The following is a 13,680-nucleotide window of genomic DNA, read 5'->3' on the forward strand; positions in this document are numbered from 1 at the left end:
CCTAAGATTATTTTTATATTAAAATATATATTTTTATAATACAAAAACATGTTTATTTAGATTATAAAAACTTACCTATTTTTATATAATACATATTTACCGTGAATAAAACTATTGGTTTAATTCAGGTTAAAGGAATTTCTTTTGATGGGGCTTCACAAATAAGCTATCTTCAGGCATTAAAATGCTAAAAATAACAGTTTCAATCACAAATCACGACCCTGACAATCATGCCTGATCACTTACACATTCGAATTTGTCGATATTCCAGGCACACTGATTGGCATTAGCTTCTGCTCTTCAGGCACTTTAACGGTAAGAGAACTTTTAGGACCGGTTTTCCACATATTGCTCTGCTCATCTACAACCGACGCTTCAATGGCTAAAAACAACAGTTAGATCTCAATCATCCTATAATTTCAATAGTGTTACCTAAGAGGTATTGTCCACCCCTTGGGAAAGCCAACAGAAACTGGGCAGAGAAAAAGTCTTTGTGTGGTGTCACGGTTTGCGTAAGCATTGAAACTTGCTCTAAAACCTGCAAATGCAGTAGTTGGCGATTGAAATGGAAACAGCGAAATTTTCAAGTTAAATTCAAAACCAAATTTCGCATAAATTAAATATTTCGGTACTCTCTAATGATTTGGTGTGGTCAGCGATTTTTCTTCATGGGTGACTATGTAAAGAAAACTTTGCAACATTTTTCAATTAATATTCTTACGCTAAAAGACATTTCTGCCCATTCCAGCTCTTCAAAGAACTTGATTTTGAATTTGACAAAAATTTTACTAATTAGTTTGTGGTATCACCTTTGGATCAATATCTTTATTCTTCGCAGGACTCTGCAATTGAGAAGTCACACAAATAACCACTTGTTCTATTTTCCTAAACAATCCTGCTTTCATTCCATGTTGTATAACTCCCTCTACTTTAACAGCCAACTGGGAACCTGCCTGGACACTGATAAACTCCCCCATGACCCGAGGCTGAGGAGAAATGGCTAATTTGACGCTGGTCGATTGGAGAACTTGGAAAAAGAAACGAGGCACTGGAAGACTGGCGTTAACCAAGATTTCCACGATTTTTTTGAGAATTTCTACTTGCTAAAGAAAAAAGTAGTTGAAAGAAATCAAAAGAATAGGTGTTTTACTTTGTGGGTTATTGTAGAGGCAGCACCATCTGGCAAGAGATTTTGGGCGGCCTTTAAAGCGCTTTCGCAAGCCTTCACCAGTTGTCGTGAGTCTAGGTTTAAGTTCTTACTACCGAATTCCATTGGACCTTCCCGTATTTTTGATCCGCTCGTGCATACAGTCTCCAGGCATTGTTCCATAAGAACACACATTTGCTGAAGACTAAAAAACATCCATAATGGATTTTTATACAGTTTAAAGATTTTATTATTCCCATTGCAATCAATCTGCTTCTTACATCTGCATATTCTCCAATGTCACTGGATCGGCATCAAAGGCAGTTTGATACAATTTCCAATGCAGATCACCACAGTTTTTGAACTCCTTAACGCATTTTCTCATTTGATTGGTAATATAGCCGTACCTCTGATGCTCGTCTCTTTAACAATACAATTCAACGACCAACAAGACTTAGAAATTCGGAACTTACCTAGTGTTTTGCACAATCGTGGCTGCAATTGCAGGAGGTGGGACTATACACAAAATATTACAAGTATAAATTAATTGAGCCAGACATTGTAGGAATTCTGCTCGAATTCTCATATATTCGGCTTGAAATGAGAGATTATGGGATGGAGTACTAGCAGCTTTTAAAGCTGCTATTGCTTTATTGTAATGAATGACAGCTTTGTCCAACCTAGTTACTAGGGTACTAGAATCATCTTTATATAGTATTGATTCAGCTTCAGACATTTCTTTAAGGCAAGCCAGCCAAAAGTGGAAATGCTCCGAACTAACTTGTTCTGTCAAATGTTTGAAAATGAGTGTCCCAATATGATGGTGTCCGTAACGGACTGCTGCCCTACCAATACAATAATTTGACCACAAATCGTTACAATCAACACTGGCGAAAATCGCGTTTTGAGTATCTTCATTCCACTTGAAACAAGACAATAGCTGGAATATCAAGGTGCAGAGCATTATTTTAGTGCTAATTTGCGTTTTGCTAGGATGTTCCAGCTTTGAAATTGAATTAAGGAGATCGATAACTGTTTGAAGTTGAGGAAGCAGTGATTCAGGCTTTAGCCCGCCAATTGCACCCAAAGCTTCACAAATCGCTATGGTATAATCACCTAGAAAGATTCAATAATGTGAATGAGCTTAAAGCATTTTAAAAATTATCTACCATCAATATTATCAAGTTTGCACCCCATCAAATCCACAAAAGTGTCACAGTATTCAGGTTTGGCTTCACATAATCTAACAGCACACTTCAGTGCAATTTTTAGATGTTTACAATGAATTTGTTTCTCTGAACATGTCAGGAAGAGAATTAAAGTTTCCAGTGAAGTAATGACTTCCTCTGTCCCATCTGGTTGCAGATTTTCACAAAAGCTAATTTTTTTAAAAAGAAATTAATAGAATTTTACTTGACAATAATCCTACCAGACACATAATATTTGTGATAGTATTTGTATTGATTGGGCTGCAATACTAGCATAAGGTGAGTAAGCATGTTTGCCACACAGTTTCCTTAATTTGGTATTGGAGGATTTGTGCTGAAAGCATAACATGCTTGGAGATTCCATGAGAACCTGCAATTCATATAATAATACAGCAATGTGTAACAATAGTCTTTAAACCTACTTGCAAAACACACAACCCTGGCATAAGTATCTTATTTCTGTTAGTTGACAAGACATAATCTATCAAATCATCAACAGCACCAGGTGGCCATAAATGAGAGCCAGGCTTAGCCAATTCATACAGATGCTGTAAAGTCTTGGATTTGACCTCCCATCTTGGATCAGTTTTCAAATATTTTAACAATAAAGTGACCTACGTAGTTAAAAAAAAACAGAATCTTTTATTAAAAAAGCATAAATTTAAATACCTGACTAGAAATGTTAACTAAGGTGGCAGCTGCCAACTTAGTAAGTGTATTCAGAATGACTAGCACAAAATCTTGGGCAGGATAGCTGGGCAAAAGATCTAAGCACAATGTTCGTACCATGGCTGCAGTACTTGTGTCATGATGCATGTATTGAAGGATTGGAATCAACTGCAGCTTCATGTTTGCTGCAGTTGCTTGGCCTTGGATCATGTCTGATACTTTATTGCACATACTGACAGCAAATGTCTTAGATTGTGCTGCAAACAAAATTGCGGCAAAAATAGCCGCATCAACCTCAACATTATCATGGGAATCTAAACTTCTCCGTATGCTATGATGGATTTGTTGCCTTTCAGGAATAATTGCAGCAACTGCACCAAAAGTCCTTAATGTGACTGCCCTGGCAACTGGATCATTTGAGTGAATGACACTAAAAATTTTCTCTCAATCTAGTAATCTTTGGTGTTGATGTAAAATAGATTTACCTGTATATTCTCCTAACAAACTCATCAACATTTGAAATTTTATCTAAATGCTTTTCACTTTGTTGGCAAACCCTTAACACACAAAGACGTAAGAAATTGTTTCTAAGATTAATAGATATTAGATCAATAATGTTAAGAAGAATTTAAATCTAAGTACTTACCCCATGCGGAAAACTTCTGCCAATTTGAGTAGAGAAGCATTGATGAGTATTGGAAATGGATATTTCTCAAATAATTTAGGAAATCTAACTATGGCCTCACATTGCTCACCTACTTTGCCCGATCTTAGACCTAAAGAAAACCTTTGTAAAGCCCAATCCTCTGTTAGGACTAAATATAATATAATAAATGAATTAGATAAAATGTTGAACAGAGGAAAATTGAGAACATGTCAAGAAAAAAATCAATTAATTACTAGCACAAAGGCCTGAGGCCTGCAACTGACAATCCCATAGTATAGCTAGTATATTGTCCAAAATTCCTGCACAAAGATAAATATGTGTTTTATAGCCACAATTTAAGACAACTGCCCAATACCATCATAGACTATTATATACATGGTTATATAAGAGACTCTTTCTCTACGTTGTCCAAAAGTTGAATAAAGTTCAGAGATTTGGTAAATTCAAGTTTCAATATTTGTATGAGTACCTTTATCTAGCTCAGTTAGTGCTGAATTTGCGTCCTGCTCAGGTTCTCCTAAGTTCTCGTTGAAACTAGTAACTCGTACTCCTAACATTTCTCTACGATTTGGGACTTTTTTCACTCAGGAAAGTTTACAAATACTAAATTATAACAATTTAAATAAACTTTTTAATTAATTAGCGGATAAACACAAACATGAAACAATTTGGTTAAGTTGCTTTCCGTAACCTAATTTGGCAAATGTAATCAACGCTTATTAGAATTCGAATTCTTCCAACAATATCTTATCTCTTTCTAACATATATCATTAAAGACTGATAACTATATGTTTATATCCGACAGTTCTTTTGTATTTTCATTATCGAATGTACCTTATTTCCGTCAGAAGATAAATATTTTGTGTTTGTTTATCAATTGATTTAAATTTGTTTTAAAAATATGAAAGAGCAAACAAAGTGTTTTGCAACATTAACCTGAAATTTATGAAGAAATGCAGATAACATTGTCTATAATATGAAGCAACGCTGGCCATTTAACACTATTTTTGACTAAAGTTAAGTAGTGGTATCACTATAATAAGTGCCATATTTTTCTTCTCATATGCTGTATTAACACTTCTAATAACAATAATTCTATCTACTTATCCATAAATGATGTGGTATTTAATACTATGTTTCCTCCCTTGCATGGTGCGTTGCAGTTCTGTGTTGTACTATCAACCTGAGCAAGTTCACATTGCCTTCGGTAACACTACACTTCAAATAGTTGTAACTTGGACAACCTTCAGTGACACACCTGATTCAATTGTGGAATATGGGATTGATGGCCTGATTTTGAAGGTTAAAGGCTCCTCTAACAAGTTTGTTGATGGGGGACCACATAAACATACTCAGTATATACATAGAGTAACATTGAATAATTTGGCTCCTGATAGCAAATACTGTAAGCAGCAAGTTAAACATTATATTCATATACCAAAATGGAAATATTTCAGTTTATCATTGTGGTAGTGACTTAGGATGGTCAAATTTGTTCTGGTTTAAAACCACTCCTGCTGGTAACAGTTGGTCTCCTCATTTGGTTATTTATGGGGATATGGGAAATGAGAATGCCCAATCACTAGCACGCTTGCAAGAAGAAACACAAATGGGGCTTTATGATGCAGTGCTGCATGTAGGGGATTTTGCCTATGATATGGATACTGTAAGTATTTAATCATTAAACTAAACAATTTATTAAACTTGTTTAAAAAAAAAAGGATAATGGGAGAATTGGAGATGAATTCATGAGACAAATTGAGCCTGTTGCTGCATATTTGCCTTACATGACTTGTCCAGGCAATCATGAAGAAGCTTATAATTTTAGTCACTACAGAGAGAGATTTAGTATGCCAGGTGGAAGGCAATCTGTATCTTACAGTTTTGATATTGGTCCTATGCACATAATTTCCATATCCACTGAACTTTACTATTTCATAAACTATGGATTTAAGAGTGTAGTTTTCCAATATGAGTGGCTAGTAGATGATTTGGTGAAGGCCAATTTGCCTGAGAATAGAGAAAAACATCCTTGGATCATTGTTATGGGTCACAGACCAATGTATTGTAGCAACAATAACACTGATGATTGTACTCATCATGAAACCTTGACAAGAGTAGGACTGCCATTTTTGCATTTCTTTGGCCTTGAAGATCTATTTTATAACTATGGCGTTGATTTGGAAATTTGGGCACATGAGCATAGTTATGAAAGATTATGGCCAATTTATAATTATCAAGTATTATGTTTAGTTTCCTTGTCTTCACTTGTTATATTTGAATTGTAATTGTCAGATCTTTAATGGGAGCTATGAAACGCCTTACACCAATCCAAAGGCCCCAGTTCACTTTGTGACAGGTTCAGCTGGTTGTAGGGAGGGTACTGATGGGTTTAATGCAAGGCCCCCTTGGTCTGCATTTTCAAGTAGAGATTATGGGTACACTCGATTAAAGGTTTTTAACAACACACATATTTACTGGGAGCAGGTAAGTAACAATAATTACTGATTGATGCATAAAAGTCTGTCAAATTTGTTGCAGGTGTCGGATGATAAGCAGGGTCAGATTATTGATTCAGTATGGTTAATAAAAGATTCTCATGGGTCTTACCCAAACTCAAAAATTGATTGGCAGAGAGTTGAGGAAATGAGGTTGAAAAATTTTAATAAAATTGATTGAATTAATAGATATTGACTTGAATTTCATTCTTAATTATTGACATATTGCATTCACTATTTCATTAACAAAAATTAATCTTTTATTTCTTGTTATATTTATTATTTATATTGTTATAATATTAATAAGTACAAAAAGACAATAGAATAAATTGGTAATAACAGTTAATAGATTTTATTTAAGCTTAACTGATTTTATCACAGGATTTCCTCGTCCCAGAATCACTTTCTTTTTTGCTATACATGTATCATTTAAAGGAGCAGACCTATTGTTACATTTATTAATCTCCACACATATCTCAGCCTTCTCATTAAACCTCAAAAACATATTAACATCTCCTCCATTAGGTCCTATATATTTATCACAGTCAATGGCTTTGTCAAAGTCTTGAAGGCAGCATTGCAGAAATTCTGCATTAACCACAAAGTACTTGCTAATGTCATAGATCTGGATTTTGAGTGCATTAGCAAGAATACCTGTGACGAACACATCATCAATCCAAAAAAACTTGTAATAGCTTGCTGAAGTACTCAGTGCAAGTGCTACTTGTGGGGTGGTTACATAAAACCACCCTGAGACAAATGTAGGGTAGAGATTTGGAAAATATTCTTGTGAGGTAACAAACCATTTATTTGTTGGGACTCTAATAGGTTTCAATTTATTCATTTTATATCCAGCGATAAAAGGATGTTTTCCGATCTTTTCCAAGGAATTTAAAATGTATTCAAGTTTATGCATATTAATTATAGTATCATCATCCATTTTTATAACATATTTCACATTCGGACAATACATTCCAGCCCATTTTAAACCCATTGTGTGCTTGTATGTTAAATTTCTATATGCCTCTATAAAATTTCCTTGAACTATATCTTCAAATTTTTCACTCTCCAGTTGTATTGTTTGTTGTTTCGTGAATTTGTCTTTGTGAGTTTCACCAAGTAAAAATACCTTTTTTAGAGGTAGTTTTTTGAGGGATTCTTTATTGAAAGTCTTACGAATTATGTTCCTAATCTCTGTGTTTCCAAAGTAGGATGTAATGATGAAAACTGCAAGGAGATTATCACCTGTAACATTGCACATCAGCTTGGCATTGAGAAGATATTTGAAAGTAGTATTAAATAATTTGGCAGGTTTATTGGTTGATTTAAGGTAATCGGCATTGACTGTTCCTCCTAAGGTAGTGGTATTCAAGCTGTTCTTTTCAATGAGGTTGAACACAACAATTAGGAAGATTATTAGCATTGATGCTAATACAATACGTTTCTTGTTGAATATTGACATGGTTACACATTCTTTTTTCGTAGGTTTGGGGTAAGTTTTCACTTGAAAATTAGATATCAGTGACCAACATTTGGATAATTAATTCTGACTGAACTACTATTTACAAAAAATCTTCAGTTAGGCAATTGAGCGTGTAAATCTGGCAATAATGCGTGTAAAGACAATAACATGTTTGTGTTTTATTTATATTTGAATAAACGAGCGATGTTGCCACAGTTTAGCAGATTTGTGATTTTCTATAATTTGTACAAATTTGTGCATCATAACCTCAAATTATCTTGAACCTTCTGAAGCTTTGTTTTTCTTTTTAATTTTGAAAAAGCTGTTACAATATTAAACTGTTACCAGAAGAATAAAAAAATTGATAAAATGATAATTGACTTCTACGAAACCGAAGCCCAAAGAAACAAATTCTCTCAACCAACTTACGTGAAAGATTTCAAAGACTATGGCCAAATACACCACATTCATTTTTCTCCATTTGAATGGACTAAAGATGTAATACTGCTCTCTTTCGAGAATAAAATATTATTCGTACGTCTACTGTTTAAGGTAAATTAATAAAATACACTGTTATAAATTACATAAGCTTTAATATCATTCAGGAAAACATTCTTATTGAGAAAGTATATGAGTTTGCACACCCTACCAGATGCACTGCCCTTGGTATATCCCCAAATATGTCCCTGACAGTGGTACCCAATCAAGTGATATTCACTGCAGCAGGCACTGATTATAAAATACGAATTTTTGAAAGTGATTTACAAGAGAATAATTTGTGTAAGGTGAGATTGAGTTGAAGCCCTTTTGTTATTTTTCAGGAGTGATAGTAGATGATACCAGAGAAGAAGATTAAGATGGAATCAAAAAAGGAAGCCCTTTGCTTATCAAGTGCCCAAATGAAACAGTCACAAAAATTTGTATTAGCAGTTGATAAAATGAGCATTGTAAGATGGCTTCCTTTTAGGATGCCACTTTAAAGGCATTGGGTTGGACTTTTATAACTTTTCCTTATTCCATGGTAATAGGTTTTAACTGGACACACCAGCTATATCAATGATATCTCTTTTGATTCGGAAAATATGTATTTGGCTTCTGCAAGTGATGACAATACAGTTAAAATATGGTGCTGTGATAAATTTAAGCTGAAAAGCACTTTCCATTTGACTTCTGCTGCAATAACTGTGGCATGGCACAGATCTGATCCTGGAAAATTATTGGTGGCAGAAAAAATTGGTAGTAGCTTTTTTTATTGTTAAGGAAAAGTTTCTGTGAATTATTAAGATTCAATTTTTAGGTCTAGTTAAGTTTTTCAACACAGAAACTGAGACACCTATTTTGTCTCTAGATTTTGCAAAGTCTCTATCATCAGCCCATTGGGCACCTTCTGACAGTCGAATATTAGGCACTTTGCAGCTTGGTGAATTATTATTGTGGGATTTAACTAAGCCTTGGTAGGCATATTGATACAATTCAGTGGTTGGTGATAAGTTTCATAAAGATCTCTTGTAGTTTGCCACAGCAGAGCACCCTTCTTTTCTCAGAAAATGGGGGCAATATTAAATTCTCTCCTCAAGGGGAACTAGTGGCTGCAGTGAATAGCCTTGATGGGTCTTTAAAGGCAGTTCACACAATTACACAAAGTTTGAAACTTACTGCCAGTGTTTCTTTGCCAACTAATGTTCAGTGGCATCTGCATTATCCAGTTGTTTGTGTAGGGGATGATACAAAGTTGTGTTTTTGGAAAATTACAAGTTTTTGATTTTTAAATAAATAATTTTGCTACTTTTTAAAGACTTTCTGCCTTTTTCTAATAACATCACTACGTACGTATGGAACATCGATGAGACTCCAAATTGAAGGTCGATTTTCCATTTTTTGGAATAGCAACGTAAAATATTTCATGGAAACATAATACTTACCTAAAAAGATTTATTGAAACTACTTAACCCGCTCTAGAGAGAATTGCCGTTCAGGATCTCGAAAGAAATGAATCGTATAAGACATATTGAACACTAGATTTTGAACTTTTCATCTTTTGTTGTTACCATTTTTAAAAAAATATAAAAGAGCGCAAGCCGGGAATGCATTCGTTTGTTTGTCGATTTTAAACCAATCAAAAAAACTATTCGTAACTCACGTGACTGCCTAAAATTAGACGATCTACATAAACCTAAATTATCTCTATTTCTCTTTATCCGGTAAGAGCAGCATTCATTAGACAGAAACAACAACCGTTCGATTAACTTCGAGCATATTATTTAATTACTAATGGTGGGGAGCTAGATAAAATTTTCCACCTCCATAACCATACCTGTGAGGTGCGGAAGGAAAGGAAAAGGACGTCGATACAACAAATCGTACATAATTGTAACGTGAGAGAGAAGGAGGCGTGAGTAGTTGAGTGTTAAATTTTAATGGTTTTGTGGTCACGGAGGACCTAAAAATAAAAACATTAAGTTCAGAGATACTAGGTATGGTCAGTGTGGAGGATTGTTATAGTACCATCTAGCCCTTTCAACTTCGGTAATATAGTTTTGTGCCTTTTCGAGTACCAGTGCCTTCTATAAAGAAAATTTCTCATAAAGAGACGTTCCCAACGTTTTGGTTTACCTGGAGTACTGAAGATATTTGGGATATTAATTTCATGTTTATCATGTAAGTAGTTATATTAGATAGTGCATTGTACTTACTTATTTAGAGGATCAGTTATCTTACAAAACAATACTGTAATGCAACAATGGGGATATTCAACTAGATTCCCTGGGCCTAGCTTCTACATATAACAACATATAAAAGTGAGAATGAAACTTTTGACTAAGTTGATTGGTTTAAAAAGTCAAAGACAAAATTGAAGAACACTGGGTCTCTAAGTTTCACCACTCACCTTCTGAGCAGCTATAGTAGTTTCATTGTTGATAATAGTACTTTCCTTCCTTTTTGAACAAATTGATCTTTTATGGGAAAGGTGGTAGAGCCTAATAAATCCATGGTAGGCAGGCAGGCCTGCTTGCCTGCCATGTCAAGGCAGTATAGCACTGGTGTCCTCAGTGTCGGCCTTACATTAAAGAAAAGAATATATTTAAGTAATTTTACTTACAATTATTTTCCGATGTGTACTAGTTACTCCTTGTTATAAGCATAGAATCAGGACCAGATTGCTGAGGTATTTTGGTGAACAAACACTTCATCAGTAAGCTACCCTTCAGTACATAAGCCTGCAGGTGTTAGTAATGTTATAAGTTGCATTGATGAGAAAGTTGCTGCTATTATGTGCTGTGATAACTGTTAATGATTCTCACCCTCAGCTGAAATAGTTGACCCATAGTCTCGTCTTTCACTTTTCACTATAAAGTATTTGGTGTATATGATATGTATGATGTATTCTTGGATGTGGCACTATCTTATTTCTGGCATTGTGTACTTAAATACACCTCAGATGTAGCTAGTTTACCATAAGAATTTTGATTCTCTTTAGGCCCATTTTAGAAGGTACAAATACTTACCTACAAACTCCAATAGGATAACAACCTATAGAAATTAGGTAACATTTACCAGAAATTATTTGTTAGTCAAAATGATCTTTTTCATGAGTACCTTATTCAGAATAATTATGCAAAAAATGTAACAATTGTTGGCTACTTTCATTTATGCAAAGTGCGAATTTTGAATAATTGATTGGTGCAATTATAATGACGTGTCATGCAACAAGTTTGTACATTGTAATTAATCAAATTTCACCAGTGTAATTAGAAAATTTCCTGGCGACTGATCCAGCGATATCTATTATATATAGCTGCGTCACCATGTGTCCAATGCAGCCTTTTACTAGTAACGGAGCTAATAACCGTCTAGCTGCTTAATAACTTTTTAATCGTTTCGTCCACTTAAAGCGTTTAATGTGAGGTTTAATCTCTTATGGTTTGTTCATTAGGCAGCTACATGATAAGAATAAGAACCCACATTTTTTTCAAAGAAAAAATAGGGAGAATGGTCAATGTATAAGAGTGGTTTTCTTAATTTAACCGAAAATGGGATTTTGCCATTAATTCATTGGGGTCACAGCATTCGTACCAATTGCCGTTACATGTTGTAGAAAATTTTTTGAATGCCTATGCAAATCGAGTTCACGTTGTGTTGAGTTCCGGGTACCGCCGCTGCTGAACAGGTTGAAGTACTGCTGAAAGTAAACTTTATTTCTCCGCATTGAAAAGTCTTGGTGAGAAAGTACTTAAGCATCTATCATCTCAAAGGAAATTGTCGATTTTCAGAATTAACGGAGCCGGAGGTTGAAGTATTCGCCCTAACAATAATTATAGTAGCATATGTTCAGTGCGAGACACGGTCTAAGAGACATATTGCAAGGGGGCAGAGGCCTGGATAAACTTCCTGCCACCTGCGGTGTGGACACCTGACGCAACCGTTTGTATAGGAGGTTCGGTTTACACGTTTGAAATGAAGTAATAGACTCAAAACAAGGCAAATTGGCCTTGTCTTTAGTTGTGCTGAGGTAGTTTAGTGCACCTTAAAGCCAATGAACCTTGATCGGTTGTCCAGTTATTGGCCTTTTTTCATTCAGCCATAACGTTCATGAGACCGATAATTTTTACCTCTTACAAAGGTAATACCGCAAAACTCCCTTGATAATTCAGGTGATTTATTCTCGGGCATATTGGTCTTAATATGGACTAAAGTGTCTTTATGGACGTCTTTCGCCTGCTAAAAATGGTATACGCCACGTCTGAGTCACTGCAGGTACTGGGCCATTGTCTTTAAGAAATGCCAAGTCGGTTCTGCATTATTGAAACTCGATCGGAAATACGGCGAAATCTAGCTAATTAGTCAATTTATTGGTCGAATTGGCGACGCATAAAAAGTGGTCTCATTGCCAGGAATGTCTCGTGACGTGACCCATGATCCGTGACCCACACACATTGAGACACCTTCTTGCTTGCAAAATTATCCCTTAACTCCCACCCATTCAGCCGTTTAGATCAGCAGATTTGAAGTTTTTAATAATGTGGAATTTCCAATTTTGCTAGCCCGCAAATTGACCAGCCCACACCGCGATGGACCGAATCTATATGGTTGAATGTGACATCATCATAGGCAAAAATTTTCGAGTGCACAGATCACTTTTTGCCTCTGTGTAATGGACCTCGAAATAGCAAACTCTAGAACGATTCACGAAGTAATTTATTGTACTGTTAAATATTGCCACCTTAATCAGGTTTACAAAAGAGAGGAACTAGGTTGACGAAGTCGACGCAACAACGCAAAAAGAGTGTGAAGAAGGATCTGAGATAGAGTTTGGATCTAAGAGAGCGATTAGAAGTTGCAGCATTCTTAAATATTAAAAATAAAGCTTTACGCCTATTGGGGTAGTACAGTTAAAAGGGCGTTATCGGCTAAATTACTGTCCACCTTATAAAAGCGTAACGCTTAGATAAGTAACAAGATTGATTTATCAGCGGGGTATTGCAATTATGCCGGTTTAACGAAACGTAATTATGCTCTAATTCTAATGTCGACAAAGAAAAGCAGCGGAATGTCCGTTACACAAGACAACCCTTATCTGGGCATAACCATGTCCAGTTTATTACGAAAAGTGGTAATGCGTATAAGCGTAGCATAAAGGTACATTCTGTATCGAGCGAATGTACATTTGTGCCACCGTGTACCCCCTACCTGATTAATAATAGTAATTGTTGTCCGGTCACTGCCGTAGCCTTAAATAATCTCAAGGAGATCGTACAAGATCAGCTTAATTCCAACTATAAGTACTTACGCAAAACACCTTTCTATCTATTAGGTTGTTCGGAAAGTAATTTCGTTTTTTCCCGACAGAGGATTTAATGGTATTTTTTTGCACTTAACCTCACACTTAAGCCATATAATTTTTATATGCTTTGAGAGCTCATATAACAAGGCTTGTGTGTGAAACATTTCAATTAATTCTACGCAGTAGTTTTTGGTTGGTGCCCTTTTAAATATGGAGAGCGATAAGCAGCATTTTCGACATATCCTAC

The 13,680-nt window shown here is 35.3% G+C and overlaps 4 protein-coding genes across 4 annotated transcripts; 2 read left to right on the plus strand and 2 right to left on the minus strand.

Annotated features, from left to right (window-relative positions):
* Nucleotides 1-7: 7 nt before the first annotated feature.
* On the minus strand, nucleotides 8-4,352 carry INTS7 (Integrator complex subunit 7). The gene is made up of 14 exons (XM_066395977.1): nucleotides 4,161-4,352; nucleotides 3,671-3,800; nucleotides 3,510-3,611; nucleotides 3,025-3,454; nucleotides 2,778-2,969; nucleotides 2,577-2,725; nucleotides 2,317-2,525; nucleotides 1,621-2,263; nucleotides 1,429-1,569; nucleotides 1,151-1,352; nucleotides 810-1,103; nucleotides 433-538; nucleotides 247-382; nucleotides 8-187 (listed from the first exon to the last, which is right to left on the minus strand). Exons 1-14 carry the CDS (start codon nucleotides 4,246-4,248, stop codon nucleotides 130-132), a joined length of 2,880 nt encoding a protein of 959 aa, XP_066252074.1. The 5' UTR covers nucleotides 4,249-4,352; the 3' UTR covers nucleotides 8-129.
* A 341-nt stretch (nucleotides 4,353-4,693) lies between these two features.
* Nucleotides 4,694-6,530, plus strand: LOC136412918 (acid phosphatase type 7). The gene is made up of 5 exons (XM_066396174.1): nucleotides 4,694-5,096; nucleotides 5,149-5,357; nucleotides 5,413-5,931; nucleotides 5,987-6,178; nucleotides 6,233-6,530. The coding sequence occupies exons 1-5, from the start codon at nucleotides 4,805-4,807 to the stop codon at nucleotides 6,368-6,370; spliced, it is 1,350 nt and encodes a 449-aa protein (XP_066252271.1). The 5' UTR covers nucleotides 4,694-4,804; the 3' UTR covers nucleotides 6,371-6,530.
* An 11-nt stretch (nucleotides 6,531-6,541) lies between these two features.
* Nucleotides 6,542-7,709, minus strand: LOC136412919 (beta-1,3-galactosyltransferase 5). The gene has a single exon (XM_066396175.1). It carries the CDS (start codon nucleotides 7,649-7,651, stop codon nucleotides 6,542-6,544), a length of 1,110 nt encoding a protein of 369 aa, XP_066252272.1. The 5' UTR covers nucleotides 7,652-7,709.
* A 167-nt stretch (nucleotides 7,710-7,876) lies between these two features.
* On the plus strand, nucleotides 7,877-9,439 carry Nup37 (nuclear pore complex protein Nup37). Its single transcript, XM_066396521.1, has 5 exons — nucleotides 7,877-8,203; nucleotides 8,257-8,436; nucleotides 8,680-8,887; nucleotides 8,949-9,105; nucleotides 9,164-9,439. The coding sequence occupies exons 1-5, from the start codon at nucleotides 8,021-8,023 to the stop codon at nucleotides 9,411-9,413; spliced, it is 978 nt and encodes a 325-aa protein (XP_066252618.1). The 5' UTR covers nucleotides 7,877-8,020; the 3' UTR covers nucleotides 9,414-9,439.
* The last annotated feature ends 4,241 nt before the right edge of the window (nucleotides 9,440-13,680 follow it).

The sequence above is a fragment of the Euwallacea similis genome, chromosome 13 (assembly GCF_039881205.1).
Source record: "Euwallacea similis isolate ESF13 chromosome 13, ESF131.1, whole genome shotgun sequence".
NCBI classification, from domain to species: domain Eukaryota; kingdom Metazoa; phylum Arthropoda; class Insecta; order Coleoptera; family Curculionidae; genus Euwallacea; species Euwallacea similis.

Coding starts and splice junctions, on each gene's coding strand:
- INTS7 (XM_066395977.1), bottom strand. CDS start 4,248: ATGTTAGGAGTACGAGTTACTAGTTTCAACGAGAACTTAGGAGAACCT. Junction 2,726..2,777: donor CAGGGTTGTGTGTTTTGCAA/GTAGGTTTAAAG, acceptor TATGAATTGCAG/GTTCTCATGGAATCTCCAAG. Junction 2,526..2,576: donor TCACAAATATTATGTGTCTG/GTAGGATTATTG, acceptor TAAAAAAATTAG/CTTTTGTGAAAATCTGCAAC.
- LOC136412918 (XM_066396174.1), top strand. CDS start 4,805: ATGATGTGGTATTTAATACTATGTTTCCTCCCTTGCATGGTGCGTTGC. Junction 5,097..5,148: donor GGCTCCTGATAGCAAATACT/GTAAGCAGCAAG, acceptor GAAATATTTCAG/TTTATCATTGTGGTAGTGAC. Junction 6,179..6,232: donor CACATATTTACTGGGAGCAG/GTAAGTAACAAT, acceptor AATTTGTTGCAG/GTGTCGGATGATAAGCAGGG.
- LOC136412919 (XM_066396175.1), bottom strand. CDS start 7,651: ATGTCAATATTCAACAAGAAACGTATTGTATTAGCATCAATGCTAATA.
- Nup37 (XM_066396521.1), top strand. CDS start 8,021: ATGATAATTGACTTCTACGAAACCGAAGCCCAAAGAAACAAATTCTCT. Junction 8,437..8,679: donor AAGAGAATAATTTGTGTAAG/GTGAGATTGAGT, acceptor CCATGGTAATAG/GTTTTAACTGGACACACCAG. Junction 8,888..8,948: donor ATTGGTGGCAGAAAAAATTG/GTAGTAGCTTTT, acceptor TTCAATTTTTAG/GTCTAGTTAAGTTTTTCAAC.